The sequence below is a fragment of the Lagopus muta genome, chromosome Z (assembly GCF_023343835.1).
Source record: "Lagopus muta isolate bLagMut1 chromosome Z, bLagMut1 primary, whole genome shotgun sequence".
Taxonomy (NCBI): domain Eukaryota; kingdom Metazoa; phylum Chordata; class Aves; order Galliformes; family Phasianidae; genus Lagopus; species Lagopus muta.
Genome location: NC_064472.1, coordinates 55,232,913 through 55,255,168, shown reverse-complemented (window position 1 = coordinate 55,255,168; position 22,256 = coordinate 55,232,913). Strand labels below are relative to the sequence as shown.

The window sequence follows — 22,256 nt, the reverse complement described above, 5'->3', positions numbered from 1 at the left end:
ACAACAGGTTTCGAACACCCATCTCTTAGCACTGAACAAGAGCAAAGAATAAACAGGCGAGCTAACACACCCACAGTGCTTTCCACACACAAAAGCTACTTCAAAAGCCAGGCCAACTCGTGCAACCTCATTCATAAATCACAGCCTGTTTCACCACCACTCTTTACTAAAGGCAGTATTTATAGCCTGGAAAGATGGCCAGAGCTGACAAGGAACATCTGCACTCTGTTAGGAACCAGTGCACAGCAAGAGTCAGTATTACCACAAACCTCCAGAAGTTTAGAAAGAGAAGTGCCAGTGTCTGCCACTTGGTGAAATGAACCATGCAGGAGCTGCAGGCTTCTGTTGTGCCTCTCAGGCTGCCATTCTAATGCAGAGCAGGTAGGAGGAATGAGGAGCGGCTGAAGGAGCTGGGGTTGTTCAGTCTGGAGAAGAGGAGGCTCAGGGGAGACCTTATTGCTCTCTATAACTACCTGAAGGGAAGATGTAGTGAGCTGGGGGTCGGCCTCTTCTCTCGTGTAACTGGTGATAGGACTACAGGGAATGGCTTCAAGCTGCGTCAGGGGAGATTCAGGCTGGATGTCAGAAAATACTACTTCCCTAAAAGAGTGGTCAGGCACTGGAATGGGTCACCAACCTTGGAGGAGTTCAAAGAATGTCTGGATTTTGTGTTGAGGGATATGGTTTGGTGAGAACTATTGGTGGTAGTTGGATGGTTGGACTGGATGATCTTGTAGGTCTTTTCCAACCTTGGTGTTTCTGTGATTCTGTGAAAGCTCAGCAAGAAGCTGACAGAGCTGCATAAAAACCTCACCCCCCAGCTTCCCCGATTTAAATTCTTCATTCTCACTGAGAGTCCTGGCACAGATAATCAAATCACAGCTTCTTTCCGTCCTTCTGGCAATTAAGTAACACATTGCTTAATTAATAAATACAAGAAGGTGGTCAAATCAATAACACAGGTTGTCTGTAAGCCTCGTGTTCTGGGAAATTGAAAAGAGACTTCAATTCTCAAGTTTCCTACACAGTGAGTAGACACTGCTTGTGCCATCAGAGGCTTAGGTATATAAACACCTTATGTTCACAGCATGGCTATGGCAAGCTGTCATTTCTGTGTTCCTCCTGGACAGGTCAATTTAACAGGGCCTGGAAGGGCTGACATCTCCTGGCACCTCCAGGTTCTGCAGGTATACTCTTTCCATCCATCCCTCATTGCTGAATGCAGATATTGACATCAGCTTCCTTCTGCAAAGTGCCTATAAGGGACTTAAACAAAAGGCAAGGAGTGACCCATGTTGCAGAGACAGGCTTGTCTTCCATGGTCTGCAGCTTCTAAACATCTGGAGTCCACAGCAGCATTACTAGCTAAATAGAGACAAGAAAGGGCTTTAAACAGAGAGTTGACTGGACATGGATTTCTCATGCAGCTTTACTCTTCGTCATACAAAATGAGAAACTTTTACTGACAAAAGTGGGCTGAAAATGTAGTAAATTATATTTCACTTAATTCTGTATTCAAGGCCAAATTGCAACAGTACCACTCCCAATTGCCTTCACAGCAACAGCTGCTGATCTTCATCCTTGTATTGATCTTTTCTATCAGGAAACAGAAGCTACAGAAAAACAAACCTCTTTAGCCTCACAGTGCATGGGTTCTGGCTTGAAATCAGGTACTGACACCTCTTTTCTGTCCCCAGCAATGACCATCCTCCCTGCTGCTTCTGCCAAAGCATTCCTATATTCTCAGCTGAGCATGCACATGCCCTGGGCAACTATTTCCAGCAGAAATTATAGCAATTCAGTGAACAGCCACTGCAGTAAATTCAGTGCTAACAGCATCAACTACTTCTCTGTACTCACAGATGAAACATGCAGACAGCAACATCTGCAAAGCTGCTTTCCCATAGCATGCCTCAACAGCCAGGAAGGGTCTGAAACTTTTCATAGCATTTTCTTTACTTCATTACTGACAAGGTGCATGGGGATTTAGCTCCTAACACCAAGGTATCTCACTGTGCTCAGCACTTGGCACACTTGATCTGTTTAAGAATCCTCTATACTAACTTTCATTTTTGTCTTTTTGATGTTGTTTGCAAAATTCAAACTTTCATAGTGATGCTGAAGAGGGCTGGTGAACAGATAGAACTTCCCAAACACACGAGAGCAAGACCACTAACCCACAGGTAAGGGTCCAGGCACGCTGCATCTCAGTTTCTATCTCCCAGTCTACAGGACTGCAGATGGAAACCTCAACATGAATACCTGCAGTGTCAGGCACATCAGACCTTGGGATGCTCTTAATTTTCAGCAAACCTGTGGGGAAATAATTCTCAGTTTTGTCCCAGAGAAAAGCACATTAGCATTCTGCACTATGGGGAAAGAGTTCCTACTCAAATATCAAACAGAGCAGCCAACACAGCCACCAGCCAGAAAATGCTCAGGGCTCAACCTAACTGGAGTTTTTTGGACAGAAAGGAGGAAGGAAGCAGCAGTAACACAGTTCATAACACATTTTTTTCTCTCAAACAAACATGCATGCCCTTATTATGAGCCCTGCTTCAAAGCAGACTAAGTCAGGCATTTGCCAAAGTCTATCAGAGCAAAACCATAGCAATTATAAAAAATAAGGAAGGGTGGAGAAGAGTTCTGGCTCACTGAAGCCAGGGCCAGAACAAATGCTGTCTGCAGTAGGAACGCAGCATCTGCCAGGGAGCAAAACCAGGGCTGCTAACGCTGCACGCTACATTGCTCATTGTTTGAAATGCCTTCACCCCAAGCCTTTTGGTTCCCAAACAGCCCCCATGGCAGCTCTCACCTTGCAGAACAGCACAGACATCAGAAACACAGGAGTCACTGACAACAGTGTGGATTGCTGAGCCCAGCTAGGCTGTGTGAAAAATCTCTCCCTAAGAGAATGAAGCCCTGCCCCACAAACTTCCAGAGGAATGCTCATACTCAGCCAGCAACACGCTTCCATGCTTTAGAGCAGATGAGGAACAATCTGTGTCACTGGCTGAGCTGTATTTTGAAGGAGCTGAAGTGCTTGAACAGGTTGGTTCAACCCTAGCCTTAGACAGAAATGAAACCCTGGCAGCAGGAGGGCATGACGACTTGGTTGCTGTTGCAAATGACAGGCTGAGAGCTGCTCTGAACCAGGTTCTCCAGAGCCAGAAGTGAGCCCAAAACCACGTCAAGCAGTGATTTACCAGTCACCTCCAGTTCTAGGGCTCTTCCAAAATTAGACCACGGGAGGTTTTTAAAAAAGTAATGCTTTTTCCTGGTAGATGACTCATTGTGCAATTTCACTCTGAACTGTTTAATCAGCTTTGAAGTCCTAAGAAGGAGTTCTCTTCAAAGGCATGCTTTGAAGTAGATCACTCTTTGAGAACTGGTGCAGCTGCACTTCACTGCTGCGCAGATCAGGAGATATCCATGAGCACACATGGAGGGAGCATAGACTGCACAGACCTGAGACACCAAGGAGCTGTGAGAGGTACTCAAGCTCCTTCATGTCACAAAGGGTGGAGACAAAACAGATAAATCCTACAGTCTGTTACTGGCTATCAATGAACACATATGCAAAGTCACTTTCCAGCACTGAATGAATGGTGTTGCTTAAAAATAAGCTCTTGCTCCCTAAGATCAGATGCCTTTTTCTTTGATTAAAAGAATTCCTGTTAATCATAAATGCAGAGCTAACTGCTAAAATGTTCTGAACATGAACAATTCTGGTAGGGTTGCATTGTAAATGCTGTCTTTACCGGATTGCAGCACTAGGACACAAAGTCCCTCCACACAGAGACAAGATTACAATCGTTTTAGGAGACAGTATGTCCTTTATTAAACTGGCTCACTGCCACCCAACTACAAGTGTTTTGCTAAAAATAATCCAGGTTTGTTTTCCTTTCAACTTCATGCTCCTTTCAATGCTATGGTAGGGTTAGAGATGGTAAAGTGTGCTCTGGTCCCCATTCTTTTCAAGCGCTGCTGCCCACTATGCTTGCCCTCCATCCCAACAGCCACACAGCAGCAGGAGGAAAGGAACCCACAAGATACCTTGAGGCTTGATGGACAGCCCGATGTGGCCAATGGACATGGCAGCAACCTGCACTCGGCACTGCCTCAGGCTGGCAGGTGCCCGGGCTTGGGTGAACAGGGGCTTTCTGACCCACATGGCTTTGACTTTAATGGAGGAATGCCAACACGTGCCAGCTTAGCAGAGTTGCTGACAGCTTTATACAGAGTGCTTTGGGAACTGATCAGCTGCTCCATGTTCCCCCCCACCTTTTTTTTGTTTTTGTCAGCTCCTGGGTATTTGTTTTGTTTGCTTTGCTTTTGGAGGAGGCTGGGAACTGAAGAGGCGAGGAATCAGCAGCCCTTTTTGCCTAAAACAACAGTTTATTTAGGAGATGGAGGCACTTTTACAAAGTCTCACTGAACTTGCACCACAAGCACTGTGTTAACCAGAGCAGGGCAAACCTGCACCGTGTGATGAGAGCCTCACCACGAGTTACCAAAGTACCCTCCAGCAGGGGACACTATGATGACAAGTGGCCTAACATTTTTAATGTGACAAAGGGACAAATCCCTACCTGCCAAAACAGCGACACCAGCTTCAGAAGAGCCCCAGAGAGGGGCTGAGAACCAGCAGTGTGCTCAAGTGGCCAAGAAGGCCGAGGGTATCCTGGCTCGTATCAGAAACAGTGCAGCCAGCAGGAGCAGGGAGGTGATCGCCCCCCTGTACTCAGCTCTGGTGAGGCCAAACCTTGAGTACTGCATTCATTGTTGTGTCCCTCACTACAAGACATTGAGACCCTGGAGCAAGTTCACAGAAAGGCAATGAAGCTGTGAGGAGACTGGAGCACAAATCTTATATGAGGACCAGCTGAGGGAGCTGGGATTGTTAGTCTGGAGGAGGCTAAGGAGAAATCCTATCAGTCCTCAAACTTCCTCAAACTTCCACCTGTGGTGAGGTGGGGGTAAGCCTCTTCTCCCAGGTAACAGCAATAAAACCTACAGTTGCACCCAGGGAGGGTCAGGTTGGATATGAGGAAAACTCCTCCAAAAGAGCAATGCTGCAGTGGCACAGGCTGCCCAGGGAGGTGTTGGAGTCACCGTCTCTGGAGGTGTTCAAGAACTGTGTGGATGTGGCACTGAGGGACGTGGTTGGCGGGCACGGTGGAGATGCACTGACAGTTAGAATTACTTAGTACAGGTCTTTTCCAACCTTAATGATTCTACGATTCTATCATTCCAAAGAAACCTATCCTTGCAGGTTGTGCCATATTGTCTTTACCTGGATTTAGTGCGTCTGTGCCAGGCTATCACATTTCCTCACATCTCAGTAGCCGATGGATTCAGCCAGCCATGCACAGAAAATGCACTCCAGTATGTGTGTGCTTGCTGTCTGGCTGCAGACACATTTGATACACTCACTATCCTGTAACGACAGTGAGCAACACTTCTCAGAAAAATTCTCCTTACTCCAGGCATTCTTGCAGTTTGAGAAAAAATGTAACAATGAGCATAGCACATTTTCTGCGCCTTTGAAAAGGCACCTGAGAAACACAACAACTTAGATGCACTGACAGGCAGGTTCAAGAGTGACTTCTGCTTCCATTAGTCCCCTCAACCCTTTCCAAAGAACAACTTCCACCAGAGCGTTGCATCATCCTATGTTTACAAAAAAAGATGAGCTCATTTCCTAATTCCTGAAACTGCAACTGCTGTGCTGTCATTGCAGTGATTTGAGAAGTAACTTCAATTTTCTAAATGGGCGTTTTCAAGCGAGAACAGGTGGAAAAAGGCAGCTACGAAAATCTCCACTTCTGTGAGATGCTGCCAGCAGCCAGCACAGCATGACTTACCCACTCATCACAGCAGAGCCAGCTCATAAGCAAGCACACAACCAAGAAAATACCAGCTTGAAAGGAAGTTGCAACTGCTCTTATTCACTGCATCCTTCTCCATAGGTCCAAAGTAGTGAATAAAGAGTAGTGGTACTCTCTGACAGCCCCGCCCTCCTAGGTCCCCAGTGTCACTGTGATGTCACACATGAAGGCCAAAACATAGCCACTTCGCAGCTTAGGGATCTTAGGCAGATTTCATTCTGAATGAAAACACACAGTCAAGTCATAGGGTGAGTATTCAAAAGGGAAAAGTCCTACCAGGCTGCAGCTGCAGAGGTTAATAAAATGAATGAAGAAAGTTTACCCATTAAGTATGCAAGTTCTGCATCTCACATTTACACTGAAAATCAAATATAAGCTACCACTGGAAAAATAAAAACAAGGTGTAAACTGAAAGCCAGAAGTGTAAATTCAGTGTAGATTCAAAACTGACTTTATCTATCACAAAGTTTAGTAAAGAGGAGTAAGCAGACCACCAGTAAGGAAAGCACTGGAAATGATCCATATGCAGAAGAAAGAAAACAGCTGGGAACTACTATGAGAATTTGAGAGGTCCAATCCAGTAAGAGTAACCTGACAATCACTGGGAACTACAGTCAACATTCTTCTGCATCTGTTCCAAAAACCAGCAGATTGCTTGAGGGAGTTTGTTTCCCACCACCACCCCCTGAATTACAAAAGAACGCCTATGAGACTAAAATTGTGTTTGCATTTCTAGAGAAAGAAAAACAAAAAACAAAGGACGTGCAAAAATTGCTGAGCAGCAGCAATCCTTTGAAGATGATGGCAGGTGGCAAATATTTTGTCTGTTTCAGTATTTGGAGCTGCTAAAGACATTTTTTTCTTCTCTCTCCTTGGATTTGGAAAAATGTTGGGCTATGTCCTACCAAGAGACCACACCTTCCAAGACAATTCAGGAGGATAAATGCCAGAAGTTGGATCTTCTCCTTTCTTTGTTCTGACAGTAGTATACAAGGGAAGAGGGAATGCAAAGTCTGCTACAAAGAATGCAGAAAAAAAGATTAAAACAAATTCTCTGTGTAAAGTCAGAAAACAGAAAAGAAATACAGCGATCATCATAGAGAGAACTGCTTGCTTTGGGACATAGTGCTATTCAGTTGCTCACTGCATACATAGCAAAGACACCTGAGGGAAAAGTGAGTTATAGCTTATTGTTTTAGAAATACATAACCTTTCTCCCACTCTGATTCAGTATGAATGATTACACCTATTTTGGGCCACACAAACTCAGGCTCAGTGTCTGGGAAGAATCTTGAAAATACTCTTCTTTATTGCCTCCGAGGAAGAATAAATCCCAGGCACTGGGCCTGGGACCCTCTTCCATCTCAGCACAATGCCGACACAATGCGGGAGCACTGCCCTACGCTGGCATGCAGGTGTAGCTGCAGGGATAGCTCACAGGTAAGAGGACCAAATGCCACCCAAATACGATCTTATTGCCACTGCATGCTGTGCCATACTGTTCTAACAAGATGAAGGCTATTTCCAGGTCCAGAACCTCGCATACACTCTCAGCCCCTGCCAGCTGGGGAGACTTAAACCTATCTCAAGAGCAGAAATTTGTTTTTCCCCATTGAAATGTCTCATACACAATTAAGAAAGAGATTAAACCCCACAATAATGACAGGAGATGGAGTCATTCCCAAAAGAACGCAAAATGCACACGCATCTTTCTTGAGGATCCCATTCTCCTCACATCTGAGCCAGATGCAAAGGGCAAAGAAGCTCTGCTGGGAAAGGACTGCTTCTGCAAAGGGCTGCACAGGTTCCCCTGGCCAGCTGCAGCCCAGGACAGCAACACCAGCCCCTGCCAGGGGAGCACGCTCAGCCCTGCAAGCTTGCGCAAACACTTACTGCATTCAGCCATGGCCAGCAGCTGGTAGGGATGAAGTATCCGGATGCAGAGGAGCCCATAGGAACTAGCAGCCCGCAAGCCTTTAATCTCTCTCGCTCTTTTTTTTTTTTTTTCTTTTTTCAGTTCTGAAGGCATGTGACTGGCCTTTACATACCAGGGCTGACCCCTCCCAGAGCCAGTGATTTCCTAAGAGCTGGGAAGGATGTTATCCTCCCGCTCGCTCAGCAGAACACGGAGTCACTGCAGGCTGTACATTACAACCTCACGCCACCTAGGGTCCGCGTGCCATTAATGCCCGCGATCTTCCCCGACAGCCGCTCGGAAACCGCGGGCCGGCCCCATTCCCAGGCAGCACTGCCGCCAGAAGCCCCCGATTCTCCTTTTGCAGCAGGGACGCCGCGTGCCATTTCCAGGTGTAAAGCTCTCTGCTTCCATATGCACCCTCTCGTCCCATACGGAACCGAGAACTGTCAGTGATTTACAGCCTTCTCCCTCACCAACTAAGGCAGGTACTGGAAAACGTACTCCGCCTACACGCTTTCCCACACTCTCTACATATCATGAGAATATCCGCGCGTAGGGAGCTGCTGTGTTTTCGCTTTCGGTTTTTGTTTCTCTCAGCTGGAAGCAAGGCTCCGGCAGAAGAGGAGAGGCTGGCAAAGCAGCGCGAGCCCCCGCCCACCCCCTGCTTGCTCCGCCCACCCCTCGCTCGCCCCGCTGCCGGGCGCAGGACGCGGGGACCTCCGGCGGCTCTGCGCCGCACTGCAGGCGGGCACCGACCGGGATGGGGCAGTTTGCTTGTCAGCTGTGTCTGGTTCACCTGAGCATTACAATGATGTTCCATCTTGACAAATCACCTAAATAAACCCTATGCAACCCTCAGCACTCAAACTTCACTCCTCAACAGCATGCTGCAACACCACAGTTCTTCTGTGGCTTCAATGCTATAGCATACATGATTTACCAGCCATCTGTGCCCCAGTATAAAACAGCACAATTTTAGACTATCATAGTGGGGGGCGGTTAATTAAACTATTGTCTGGAGAATTACCCATTTGGGCACATCTGTGGCTGGCTGCTTTGCTGCAGCTACACTCTTTTATGCATACCCACCATAAGAAAGCAAACTCTCAGGCTTTGTACCTAACAGTCATGCAGATGGCCACAGCACTTGGTCAAAAACACACTTCTGTGAAAATGTTTTATTAGTAAGGAGAGAAGCTCCTTAAAAAGCTTCTGTTAGTATTTCTCTATCACTGCAAATTTAAACTCAAATGAACTTAATTCCTAATGAAATCCACACTAGGTGGGCAATCAGCACGTTTCCAAGCTCTGCCTGAGCTCACTTCATCCTCATGCTGTCTTGATAAGCCAGTGTGAACCTTACCTGAGGACACTTTTAAGCATGAGGGTCACCTAAGGCAACAATGATGGGGTAACAGAGTGCACACACTGCTTGTCTTCCACTACTCTACAGTCTTACAGCAATTGCAGGTTTCAGTGGAAGGAGCTGCAAGTGTCAGGACTTACCTCGGTTTCTAACTCTAAGCTCCTCATGAAGCTGACAAAACCACCTCTGCTCAATGAATAATTTACACTTGCAAACAAAAGGTCTAAACACATAAAACACCTTCTGCTACAAATGCCCAGGAAAGCTCAGACTATACAGTCCCATCTAAGGAAATAGTCTAAGGTCTACTAACATAATGTCCTGTCTCTGGAAGAAAGAGACTCAAGGCACCTTCGTCACTTGCAAGATCTCTCACTCCTCCACTGCTTTTGGCTGTACCCTTGTGCTGTGACCTGCCCATCTCCCCATTTCTCTTTGACAACACCTTATGAGGAAAGTTTCTCATGGTGCGAGTTTGTATAAACTTTCAGAATTTTTTGATTACTTAGCCCAGTGTTTGCTTCTCCCATAACTCTCTTCTTAACTGTCTCTCCCTTTGCCTGAATCTTCAAAGTTTTTGCAACAATCCTTTCTCAGTTTCTAGTGCGCTAGTTAAGAAAATCAGCCAACTAGTGCAGTTAACTAGGGCAAAGTGGGAGCCAAGCCTCGTCTCAACAGAAATAACTGGAAAAACTCTTGCTGATCTCGAGAGGAAATGAGAGACACAACTTTAACATTCAGATCATGGGTTCGCTTGGACAACTCATCAGGGTGCACAGGATTTTACTTTTCCTAAAATTGCTGCTGTTAAACTCAGATGTAAGTGAAAACAAGAACATTCATCTGTATTGGGTCACTAACTTCTCTGTGACAGATCCCAGAGATGCTACAACACAACTAATCCTTTTTCTTATTGCAGGCATCACAGAGAAACCTACAAAAATTTGCACATCTGTACTTCCTAATAAACAGTGGTTTGGATGGCTCTTTTCTCTTCTACAGCTCACTTTATTACACTAGAAATCAGTTAGTGTATGAAGCATGCAGTGTGCAGGATCATAATTAGACTCTGAAATGGTCTGCTGAAGTATACAAGGATTAAGAAAAATTAAGCACAAACACAGAAAGCCCATCCACTATTTTTACCTTCCCAAATGAGGAACTTCTGTGACATCTCCTCTGAAGAGCGCTTCGCTTACATTCCTTAAGCCATTGGCGATCCCTTCACAGCAGCTCTTTGCTTCCCCATCAGGGGGAAGATGAAAGACATCCATCTGTCCTGAGGCTGAAGTCCGCTCCAAAAACTGACTGCCCTCCTTCATACGCTGCTGGATCATTGGAGTGAGTGGCATCTCAAAACTGAAGTAGCTATCAGGCTCCGAGTATAATGTCTCCAAAGACTCTGCACTATAGTATAAAGAGGTATTGTCAAGGATGTTTTCAAACTGCGAGCTGTACAGATCGGTGGAGACGTCAGATTGCCTTTGTCCAACCACATCTTCATATCCTCCCATGGTTGCTTTTCCCTCCTCCATGATTCTAGAAATGAATCACAAACAGCTTGTTTCAGTTTGGCAGCTAAGGTTGGACCACTGAGAAGACCTCCTCATTCCTGACCTTAGAGAAAAGAAAGGTCTGTGCTTTGTACAGGAGAGCATTCAGTGGACAACACACTAGCTTCTCTCCTCATGCTGCCTCCACTTCCGACAGCACTATCTCCCTCTCTGCTTTGTTACAGTCTGGGGGACATGAGATTCAATCTGACGGGCAAGAGGCAGGAGGGAAGCACTATGTACAGCCTAATGTAAGGTAATGTCAGTTTCTCCACTCAGAAATTCACAAGCTCTCCACTAGCACCACTCTCACTGGCCATGCTTGAGAGACAAGCTGGAGCCACAAGCCCAGGTAGGCACTCTGTTGGCCTGGAGGAAGCCTCTCAAAACTGTGAAGCAAGCAAGATCCTGGGCTGAATCCTGCAAGACCACAGCTCACACAGCATCAGGTAGGAAGAGTGCACTCTGGTTATTTTTTCAAGCTTTCCCCCATTTGAGACAATCCAGCAATTTTTGACACGCCTCATGATGAGACTTGCGTGCCCTCATGTGGCTGTAAGGGCCTGAGACCTAGGGGCGGATTTCAAGTGTTCACTGCCATCAGGGCTGAAATGGCTCTAGCACTAACCAGAGCAAAGTGCTCAGGGACCCAAAGGGACACATGCTGACTGGTTCACAGACACTGGTGCACCTGTCATTCCATCACAGACACAGTCAATAAGGAAGAGCAATCAAATCAGGACACCCTTACAAAGAATGGCCCACACCACTCTTCCATGTGCTTGGCTCAAAACCAAAACATCTAGCAGGGTACGTGTGGGCAGACCTATGCAGTGCCTAAATTTAATGATATGCCACAGTTTCTTCATCACACAATCATTACCAGATTGCAAAAGACAATTTCACGCTTCCAAATCTGAGCCTCATTTCCAACTCCAGCATTGTGGTGTGGACTGGGTTCAGCTAACTTCTGGCACTGCCCATGACCGTACACTGACACGAAACATTACTGTTTCCACCACGCTGCAGGCAGAAGACAAATGAAAAATGCTGCTGATGGCAAACCAAACGGTTTGTTCCCAAATGGGCAGACACAAGTCCCATGCTTGCAAGGAGAGACACTCATCCTTCCCCCCACATACCACTCAGGCACCATCTCACCTGCCATGATCTCTCGCTAGCACAGTGGTCTCCTCCTTGCTGCGGTTCCTCTTGTCCTTCACAAAAACTTCATCCTCCCCACTTTCATCAAGCAGTGCCAGAGGAGCAGCTTCACAGGCAGCTCCCACCCCAGGCTCTTCCCAGACCTCACTCTTAGCACTGTCTGGCAAGGTGACCAAGCTGGAGGCAATCATCAGTGGCACAGAGTGGCTCGATGTTTTGGGGAACGCTTTTCTCTCCACAGATGTGGTCTCCAGCACTGCATGCTTCTTTCTGCTCTGGTCCTCTGCTTTCTGCAGCCATAAAATCTCCACCCCTTGAAATTCTACATGTTTGCTCACAGCTGCCTCTTTAGAGAGCCTCCTCTCAGGACCCATTTTCATTCTGCCTTGACTGTAAGCTGAAAACTCCTCAGATTGCGCCCACCCCTCCACTGTGCTGGCCGCTTCCAGGTTTGTCATAGATGGTCTATGACAACTTGTCTCCTCTGCTGTGTGGACCTCCTCAGCTTTATTACTGGTGGCTTGCAAGGACTCAGTCTGCTTTTCACCAGTCCATATTGTATCCAGATCTTTCTCTATGATCAAGTGCATTTTTTCCTCAGCTGTTTGCTTAGATGGAAGAGGCATGTCTGAGGGTTTTTCTTGGCCTGCTGCAACTGGCTCTCTGGCTGTCTGCACATTTTGGCAGCCAGGAACACTCTTTTCTTCCATGTGCGTCTCTGAATCAAGAGAAGTATTTGCTCTCTGTTGTACCTTTGTTGCTTCTAGCTGTTGAGAAATTTTCATAATCTCTGGCAAGTTACCCACAGGTTGCAAACCTTCTTCTCCAGTGTGCAGCTGTGCTGCCTTAACCTGAGCTCTAGGCTCATCTGCAGAAGCCACAGACTGGGGAGGAGGCCTGCCAGGTATATGGTAACGGTCCCGTTCTTCTGGACTGCAAGTCACAGGCTCTGCCTGGCTCTTTGAAGAAGTCCTCAGTGCATCTCTACTTGCCTCCATAGTGCCGTATTCTGGAAATTCATTGATGATGGTGTGGGGCAGCAAAGTATTACTTCCATGGCCACTACCTGCAAAAAAAGAAAACAGAGTATGGATTTACCTAGTATACGCATAAGCAAAAAGCCTAACCTCCCCTCCCAGCTTTTTCATAACAGAGCAACTGCGTTCACTCCTGAAGGGAAAACACCACTCTGTTTAACTCACTTCTGCGTGCTCACACTGCTGTTATCCACAACTGATTCCTCTTACAAAGGAGTTTTTGGGCAGCCCTACTTTGGAAGTGTGTACTGCTGAGGAAGGAATGCCAAAAATGTCTGCTACACTTCGGAAAGGGTCCCAGTGGCCCATGAATATCTAAGGCCACATGCCAAATGCAAAATTGAAGAAAGCAGACATTCAGAGGTTCAACATCCATCCACAGCATGTGTCATACACATCAGTTTTTACTTAAAAATTACTTCTAGGTAATTTTCACTTATTAAGATGAAACACAAGGAAGGTAATCAGCCACACCTCATAGTAAATATTACAAAACCAATTATGTAAATTACATGGTAATTCAACTTTCTGCCAGTACTACCCTCCTGCTTTAGCAACTCAGGCAACTGAACGCCTTGTTACAGAAATACATGCATACCAAGTAGCTCTCATTTTCTCTTTGAAAAAGTAAATTCACTGCTTCACAAAAAGCCTGCTAGCACTCGCTCCTCATGCTGCTTCTCAAACCAATGTAGTAAACAAAGAGGGAGAGAAAACAATCGGTGGCATTTTCAAAGGAGCCGAGTACCCAGTGGCCCCTATTGTTCTTGGGTAACACAGATCCAGTTGTTCTCAGAGCGAGGATGAATCAGCATGGATGGCACACTGATGCCTATCTGGCCACCTGATATCATGGTCCAAGGAGGAGATGAGCTTTCAGAAAAAGCAGCTGCAGCTGTGTTCACTGTAAACTTAGAGAAAGGCCTGGCCTGAGGTTTAAATTGCTTTAAACCAAATAACGAGACTAGATCCAAATACTACTCTGAAAAACATTACAAGGGACAGCTCTGAAACCAGTTATCCACTTGCACTTGGATGCTTTGCCCAGCTTGAGGTGTATCTCTGGGTGCTGTTCTACAAACACATGGCTGCCACCTCTCAACCTGGCCACAAGCCACTGCTGAGAAGAAACTCACATATCTGTTTAATGACAGGCTGAGTTCAAGGTAAGAGGGAGGATAATTTAATGCGAGTTCAGCATCACACAAGTGTGGCTATGTATCTGCCAGTGGTAGATACACAGACAAGACAAGATGAAGCAGCCCATACCTGGCAGCTAACAAGAGAGTAGCTCTAACCACAGGGTTAATACTGCAATACTGCGCTTGAGGTGAGCATGCCCTGGATCAAACTGACAGATTCAGACTGTGCTAAGACACAGTTTCTTTCCTTGTAGGTTCTCTGGCATCTCTGCACCCTTGATTTATTCACTCCAGAATAAAACTTCAGTGGGTCAGATTTCATCAAGATGACTGGGCTGCCACTGAGGACAGTGTCTGGGCCAAGTAAGGATCTCCTCTGCTACAAGATTCACGCAGCCTCAGACCAAACAGTAAGATCCCACATGGCTGTGAAGTGCAGAAATTTGTCGACACCGCACTCCTAGTCTGGCTCCATCACAGGGTTTTCAGCTCACAGTTACACATGCACTGGAGGAGTAACAAGACAGCGAAGTCTCCTGCCCCAAGATGAGCACTTCCAGATGTGCCTTTTCTGGGAGCTCCAGACAAGCAGCACCCACTGCACACAATTTCAACTGCACAACCACACCGAGGATGCATTCTCTGTCTGTTTTACGGCACCAGCACCAGGTCACCGTTTGGACACGCTTCTGCTAGGAAAAGACATGAAAAGAACAATGCTGTGTGGTTGCAGAGCTTTCATACTTGCACCAGCACTAGCTCAACCTCAAACCAGCAAAAGGCTCCCAACAGTTGAAATGAGCCCGGTGCATCACCCCCCCAGACCTCCATGGAGCTGAGATGCAGCCAATGCATATTGAAGGCCAATCTCCAACAAGGCCCCACATAGAGCTTATGCCAAGCAGCCAGACTCGTCTCTGCTAATTGTTATCTTAGCTTCTGAACCGAGCTGAGGGAAACAGAAGCAGCCTTATTTCTAGCCCTGAATGCTGAACACATTGCTGCATGCCTCTTCTATCGCCGGTGGCTGCTGCACACAGCAGAAAGCAGTCCCAAGAAAGTTTCCGGTTTGCTTCTCCTCCAAAATGTTTTCCATAAGCTACTCCCAATCAAATATTACCCTCCAGCAACCTCAGTACACTCAGGAAAAGCCAGGCACGTAGAACAGGCAGGTATGTATGCAGGCACAGAGACACATGGGGAAGGAGCATGGCATGCCTCTCTGAGAACACGCAAGCTGCAAGTGTTTCATGTGGGCAAGAGGGAAGCACTTCCACAGTATAAAATTAAGGCATTTTCTACAGCGATGTCTACAGCAGCAAAGCTTTGGCAGGACTTCTGCAGCTGCAGTGTGACCACAAACAAATGGGTTTCTTGCTTTCACAGCATCCTGGAGAAACATTATATCATTCAGAGATGAATGGAAAAAGTTCATATGCGGCACCAAAGCAACAGCCTGTTCCCGCTGCATGAAGTAGAGCCACACACAACACTGCCACAGTCTCTGCTCCATATAGACAGCAGCACCACCTGCACCTGCAAGAGGCAAAACCCTTCCCACTGCTCAGCACATCTCTTCAGGTGCCAGTGTCTGGAGCAAGCTGAGCTCTTTAAGGGAAACTCCTCCCTTATTCCCATCCACCACCACAGCATCATGTCTTGCTGCAGCTACTGGCATATCCTGTCTAATCCCATCCCCCAATATGACTGCATTACAAACAAGACTAGAAAAGCAACAACAAAATTTAAGGACTGCACTGAAGATGCGCAGGGAAAAAAAAACACCCACCACCAAACAAACAATGAAAGGACACAATCAGGTAACACCGATTTCTACTTTGCATTGAAAGCAGCTTCTTTCAACAGAGCAAAATTACAATGAGAGAAAAGGCTAAAATACCATGGGGGCGAGTGGCTAGAAAACGGAGACCGGGCGAATATAATCTAACAGCAACTGGCAGCCTTTCTGATGACTAGAGACTGAAAGAATTCATGACTTACATCAGGCATAGATATGATATTTCATAGATAAATAACCACTCCAATTCAATCAAGCTTGTCTGCAGCATAATAGAAGGAAATTCTAGGAAGAAAAATACAAGTTACAAGCATAGACAGACATTCTGTTCACAGGTACATTTTACAAAAGAATGGTGTGAGTGTCTCTCTCTATACATAATTTATATATATATATATATGTATATATATATATATATATATATTAGCTAGGAAGAGAAATTAGATATATTTGCTTGAACAGTCTCCTTACTCACAGAGGTTACTGTAGCTCCAGCAGTTACCCATTGGTCAAAGAAATAAAATGCACAGATCATCAGTTTATCTATAGCGATACCAGCTAATTCAATTGCTGCTGTTCTAGTCAACTGGAATCGAAATAGTTTCAAATTTCCTGGCAGCTGCTGCCCTGCACTGCACACAGTGATGTAAATGGAAGCTTTCTGAATATTATGAAACTGATGGGGGAACTGCAGTCTCATTCAGTCTATCGCCGGAGCTAAGGAGTCCACTTTGGCAGCTTGCAGGGGGAAAAAGATCTCCTCTAGTGAAGGCTGCCTGCTTGTGCTCAACTGCTGCTTGCTCTAGTACTGTTCACGGAGGAATAAAGGGGCAGAATGGTGATCCTGAGAGTGTTGTGTTGGTTTTAGAGCAGAAGGTGTCTGATAGCATTTCAGCATTACTGAGCTGAAGGTTTCACACAACAGTGCAGTCATCTTGCATCCTATTTCTCTGCAGCTCTCAGCAGTGATCACTAGCAATGCGTGGGTGAAGCTGCATGCAGAATTGCAGCAGTGACATCTTTCTACTGCAGACATTTGTCGCCTTTCTTTGTAAAAGCCAAATCAGGGCAGTATAAACAATGTGTACGTTACAAGGAAATGATCTCTGGGTGACAAAGTTGAACGAACAGATCACAGCCGCTGCAGCACTATCATTATCTGCACCCATACAAAGCGGGAGGGGGAGCCATGCAGATTGCACACTGCATCCAGCACTTCACCTAGAACTATTCAGATCTACAGGGCAGCACCTGCAGACTGAGCTGGAGCAGACCCTGCCTGTGGGAGAGCAGGGATGCCTCTCCATTGCTGTCAGCAGCTCTTTTTCCAAATGATGTCACTCTCCATACCCTGATAGTCCTCTGCTAGCCAAAGCCAAGGGATTTACATAATGCGAGCACTGAGCTTTTCTGATCAGACTGCAGGCATCCATATACCAGGCAGCCTGCAGCCTCTCTGGGCTTTTGGACATTGTGCTTATCCAGGAAAAGCTGAAGCCAGGCCTCCACCTGCCCAGCAGCACAGTGCAAAACACAGCGTGGTGGAAATATGGGAGCTGACTGAAGCAGAGAGAGGAGTAGGGCCTATAAAATAGGTGCAAGTTAAACACCACTGCTTTCTCCACACTCTCTTTGGCAAACACCCAGGAATGTGGAGGGGAACCAGAAGGGCCTAAGCAGAAGAAGCAATCATGCTGCCTGAAATCCCTCACCCCAAAGAAAAGAGGATCAGAAAAGGTTACAGACAAGCCCCAGAAACACAGACCCAGTGGAGGCCAACAGCCCAAACTGAGTCCACAGTTGAACTGACCAGCATAGGAAAGGACTCCATCCACCAAGCTATTTCATGCTGCTCAGGAAGCCCCTGGCCCATAGGACATTAGAAGACCTTACCAGAGAAGTATCACTGTGTGTAGTTCTCTGTTCCCTAAATTCTAGTTTTGGCCACAAGAGGCTGCAGGAGGTGAACCTTCAGTCTGCTATGGGACAGCTGCTCTCTCATCAGATACAATACCAAGAGCCTCTCCAGCTGCAAGCAGTGCTCCAGCTCTTGCAACCTGCCATGCGGCACAAGTCACCACTGCTTGTGAAAAGGAGACCGAGAAGGGCTTCCAGGCTGCACACTGAAATACTCTCCATTAAGAAAGCAACAACCAGAATAACATGTTATTAATTTCTTTCACAGAGTTTTTTCTTTTTTTTTTTCCCCAGAGGTAAATGGGGTTTGAAAGTTTCTGGTGTAACTCAAACTGCACTGAACTACAAGTTCTCCACTGGGCACCTCGTTGTTCCTCAGGCTGCAAGAAGGATGGCACCTTGCCACATCAGACTGCAGGCCCACACTGAGCTCAGAACAGGACCGAGTCCAAAACTAACACAGAGCACGTGCTGGGAGAGCTTAGTGGAAGGGATTATATGCTACAAATTGCTGCATGGGCTGCAGATGGTCAATGAGATAGCTCAGTCCCCAGAGTCATTACCCTGGAAAGCAAATGTGTAGAGTGAAACAGTTCTAGCATGAGAGCGAATGGGAGGGAATACAAAGGGAAAAACTGGGCTTCTGTTGTGACATGGGTAAGTCTTGCTAAATGCAAGGTATTTTTCTTCTTCAATACAACCCACAGTGACTCTCAGAACATCAACTTCGGGGTTTAAAAAGCTGGAAAGCATGAACATTGATCCCCAAATTCAAATGGCAAATCCAGAAAGAATCCAAACTTTACAGTTTATCCACTGCAGAAAGGAAGCTCCTAACAGATGATTTTCCAGGTTCAGACAGATGTAGTGATATCAAGAATTATTTTAAAAACCTCCAGCTGACAGAGTAATCTTCTGGAGCAATGACAACCCACAGCTGCTTTGACACTCACAGTCTACCAAGGGAGGACTCCCTGTATGCACTTGCATTTAAGTATTTAAAATACTGTGTTTTTAACAAATCTTTTAAGAAGCAGCAAAAATCCTTGAAACAGAAATACAGAAAAACCTCTCTAGATTTCAAGGTAGCAACGATGTCTTTAAAAAAAAAAAAAAAGCAACTATACAGTTCATCACAAATCTGAGAAACTCTTGGTCCTCGCAAGCAGCCACTGAGGAAACCAGACGCACCCACAGGAAAGGATGTTCTTTGTTGCATTTTGAGATTCAGGATCAATAAAACAGGCTAAAAAGAAGGCATCCTATGCAGTCATCAAAACATCTGAGGAGCTGGATATCAAGTTACACAGTTAAAATAAAAATAGGGCATGGAGGGATGTATGTGTCTCTTCAGGCTTTGCTGCTGAAGGTGTGGTTGGACACTGCATGGGAACTCTTCAGGAACTGGCAGGGTGAACAAGATTCCCTTCCTCAGGAAGCTGAGCAGTCTTAAATAAACAACATGGGATTCCAGAGCAGAAGCTGCTCTGTGTCAGATGGTGAGTAGGAAAAGTGTTTATTGTACCATGTTATGCTTTTTCAGTGTGATACCACACCAGAACTCCATCTACCTGTGCAATTATAATATTCTACCTGTTCATTATCAAGACTCCCTGAGGAGCAGGACAACATGCTGCTATTCCTCCAGAAGACTTTAGAGATGAACCAGGACAACAACCTGTCAGAGGGCTTATGCCTATGTACTGCCTCCCTCATTCTCCTCAAGAAGTGATGGGGCTGAGAGGTGCCCAGGGCAAGGACAAGCAACAATGCAGCTGTGCCCCGCTGTGCCCACGTATGGCATCACATCAGCCACCAAAGACCTTCCTTTTGTGCTCATGAGCAGGGCTCCATCATGCCAGGAAAACGTTTCTACTCAGCTGTTGCTGTGCTCTGCCTGCACCATGTACAATTAGGGTGCCTGAAGGAGACCAGCCAGCACCAAGGGCAGCTGGCAACACCAGCCCCCAACTATCATGCACAGCCAGCAAAAGAGGTAATTACTGCCTCCATCTGGCATTTCCTAGCCACTGAGTGTTTAATTCTGTGCTTTTAAAATCAATAAACAAATAGCCCATGTTTTAACTATAATTCCTACTAAACCCCTGCCCTTCAAACAGCTTTGTTGTTTACTGAGTCAAGGATGTGGCAATCTCCTCCCTGCAGCTGTAGGTTATGATAACTTGTTAAAGTGCAGGTCACAAGACGTGCAATTTCTTCCTGGAGAGCAATGAGCTTCACATAATGTCTCACAACCCAGCAGAGACAGCAAACATCAGGGACAGCCACAAGAAAAAGTAGTAATGCACACTATCATTTAAAAACCCTTGCCAGTCTTCAGCATGTCACAAACAATGGTAGGACCCTAGAAACAATAAGAATTTAGCTTACAAATTCAAGTGTACGTAACACTGAATTTCCACTGAGCGTGTAAGCACCACATCTTAGCTTTCCAGATTTCAGTCTTAAAGCGCATCCCTGCTAAATGTTGTGGAGTGGATCTCAAAGGTACATACGTATCTTCAGGGGCTCTGTCACTGCAAAATGGACTTAGAAATCTGGCAGCCCTTCAGTCCTCACAGAATGCCCTTTTGCACCTTTTCAGGAAAGAAAAGCTGCTGACGAAAACAACATACTGGGGAGGACAGACTTTCAATGCTGCCTGGAGGCGGGAGGAGTGAGAAAGAAAAAAATGACAGAGGGTGGGGTATTGAAACAGAAAGTGATGTGGTTAAAATGCTGAGGAAGCCTACAGTTAGCCATCCCCACAAATATGAGAATGGTGCAACATGTAAGCAAATAAATCTGATTTAAGGGAAGTTTTGAGAGTTAGGGTCAGGAAGGTGCCATGTTTGTGCAGACGCAAAGAGGATGTAGCAGAGATGGACATACATGACTCAAAATGATGAAGACAAAGAAAGCAAGGCGGAAGAGCAAAGAACTTACAAAGTTAGTGATATTTTACTATAAGTTACAGGTATAACTTTCTTAAGGCTGCTTAAATCAGACATCTAGGACCACAAAAAGGATGTGCAAAGAAACAACACCATGCTCTTCCTTAGGTCTTGAAACAAGTCAAAGAAATCTACAGCAAATGCACTCATCTCCATGATTCACATTCAAGAATAAATATTGTCACATGGGTTAAGGTATGTATTTCCTTCTCTTCTGTGTGCCTGCTCTGGCACTGTTTGATCACTTGCAGAGGTTATTCAGCATGCATTGCCAGGAGAAACTTTGCCTTTTGTTAGACCTTTTCTTACCAAGTTTTTGCTGGATTAAGCTTGCTAAGAAATCAAAAGAACAGAAGAGTTAGTATGAGGCAATGCACAGCAGTGTGTGGCTGGAACCATTCCTTTTGGCAGAAGCAAGCTGTTACAATGAGCTCAGCTGCCTCATGACACCTCACTGTACACAAAACAGTGAGTGACAGGCTTTCCAAAAAGCTATTCATTTCACCAGGAATTCAAAAACAAGCTTTTCCCAGCAGCTGTTGGGAAAGACCAGATTTGCATAGCAACCCCAGGACTACTTGTACAGGGCTTTTTTTGTGAAAAAGATTAAGCTTTCTGTTACAGAGGAGGACTAACAGCTTCCCCTCCTAGAAGTATCAGAGAAAAGATTTCATGCATTTTACGAAGATATTTTCTTGGATTTCTCTCTTCATATGATAGGCGTTAGGAATTTCTTGGATTACATGTTTCTTTGAGCAGTCATTTTGTAGGGTTCCTTCCAAAATAAGGGACACACTTTTTAGGACTGTCATTTTGTCAAGACACTTTTTTTGGCATTTAGATGCATGAAGTGCTAAGTCAGAAAAATCAGTACTCTGCAGCCTACCAAGGCCTAAGAGATGGGGCTGTTCAACAGAGACCACTGTTTGCATGGCCAGATCCAGAGCAGGATATGCTTTCAGACCTAAACAACAAGCGCCCTTTATGCAAGCGATGCTGAGAAGACGTCTTGTGCACTCCCACCGAGTTCAGATTTTAGAAAATATTTTCTTTTGCTGGAGGCAGGAGGCTGAGGCACTTCTGAGGAGTATGGTGAGGCAGTGCTGGGGTATGTGGCCACAGAGACCATGAGCAGGGCTCTGCAGGAAAACACACGTCCCCTTATCCCAACTGAATGAGACAAGGGTGCAGGGGGCCTGAATCTGCTTCTGTGTGGATACATCTACTCACTTCCCTGCAGGAGGAGGACCAGCAACGGAGGAGAAGGAAAAGCCAGACAGAAGTCACAAACCAAAGACAGAGCCTGCGTACAGATTATCAGAGATTACAAAGCTCCCAGATAAAAGCAGACTGAGGGTACTAAAGAGAGAACTGAGAAAGTGTTTGTAATGTGGCAGCTTTATTAGAATGCACAATTGAATACAACAATTAAGCATCTCTTCTATATGCATCTAAGTGGATTCTTTTCTCCTCTCCTCTGTGAAAATGACCATAAGCTTGTTAACCATGTCTGCTG

At 45.8% G+C, this 22,256-nt stretch overlaps 1 protein-coding gene across 5 annotated transcripts in view; it reads right to left on the bottom strand.

The window, feature by feature from the left end:
* The window catches only part of LOC125686714 (PH and SEC7 domain-containing protein 3-like), a 116,966-nt gene that overhangs the window by 81,398 nt on the left and 13,312 nt on the right, over positions 1 to 22,256 (bottom strand). For 3 of the 5 annotated variants that reach the window (XM_048931049.1, XM_048931048.1, XM_048931047.1), the window contains 2 exons: positions 11,890 to 12,958; positions 10,322 to 10,714 (listed from right to left, as the gene is read on the bottom strand). In XM_048931049.1, the coding sequence (XP_048787006.1) occupies positions 10,322 to 10,714; positions 11,890 to 12,958 (1,462 nt within the window). Of the gene's footprint in view, positions 1 to 7,784; positions 7,914 to 10,321; positions 10,715 to 11,889; positions 12,959 to 16,344; positions 16,391 to 22,256 lie in introns of those variants that run through there. The other 2 variants (XM_048931050.1, XM_048931051.1) reach the window with 2 other exon arrangements.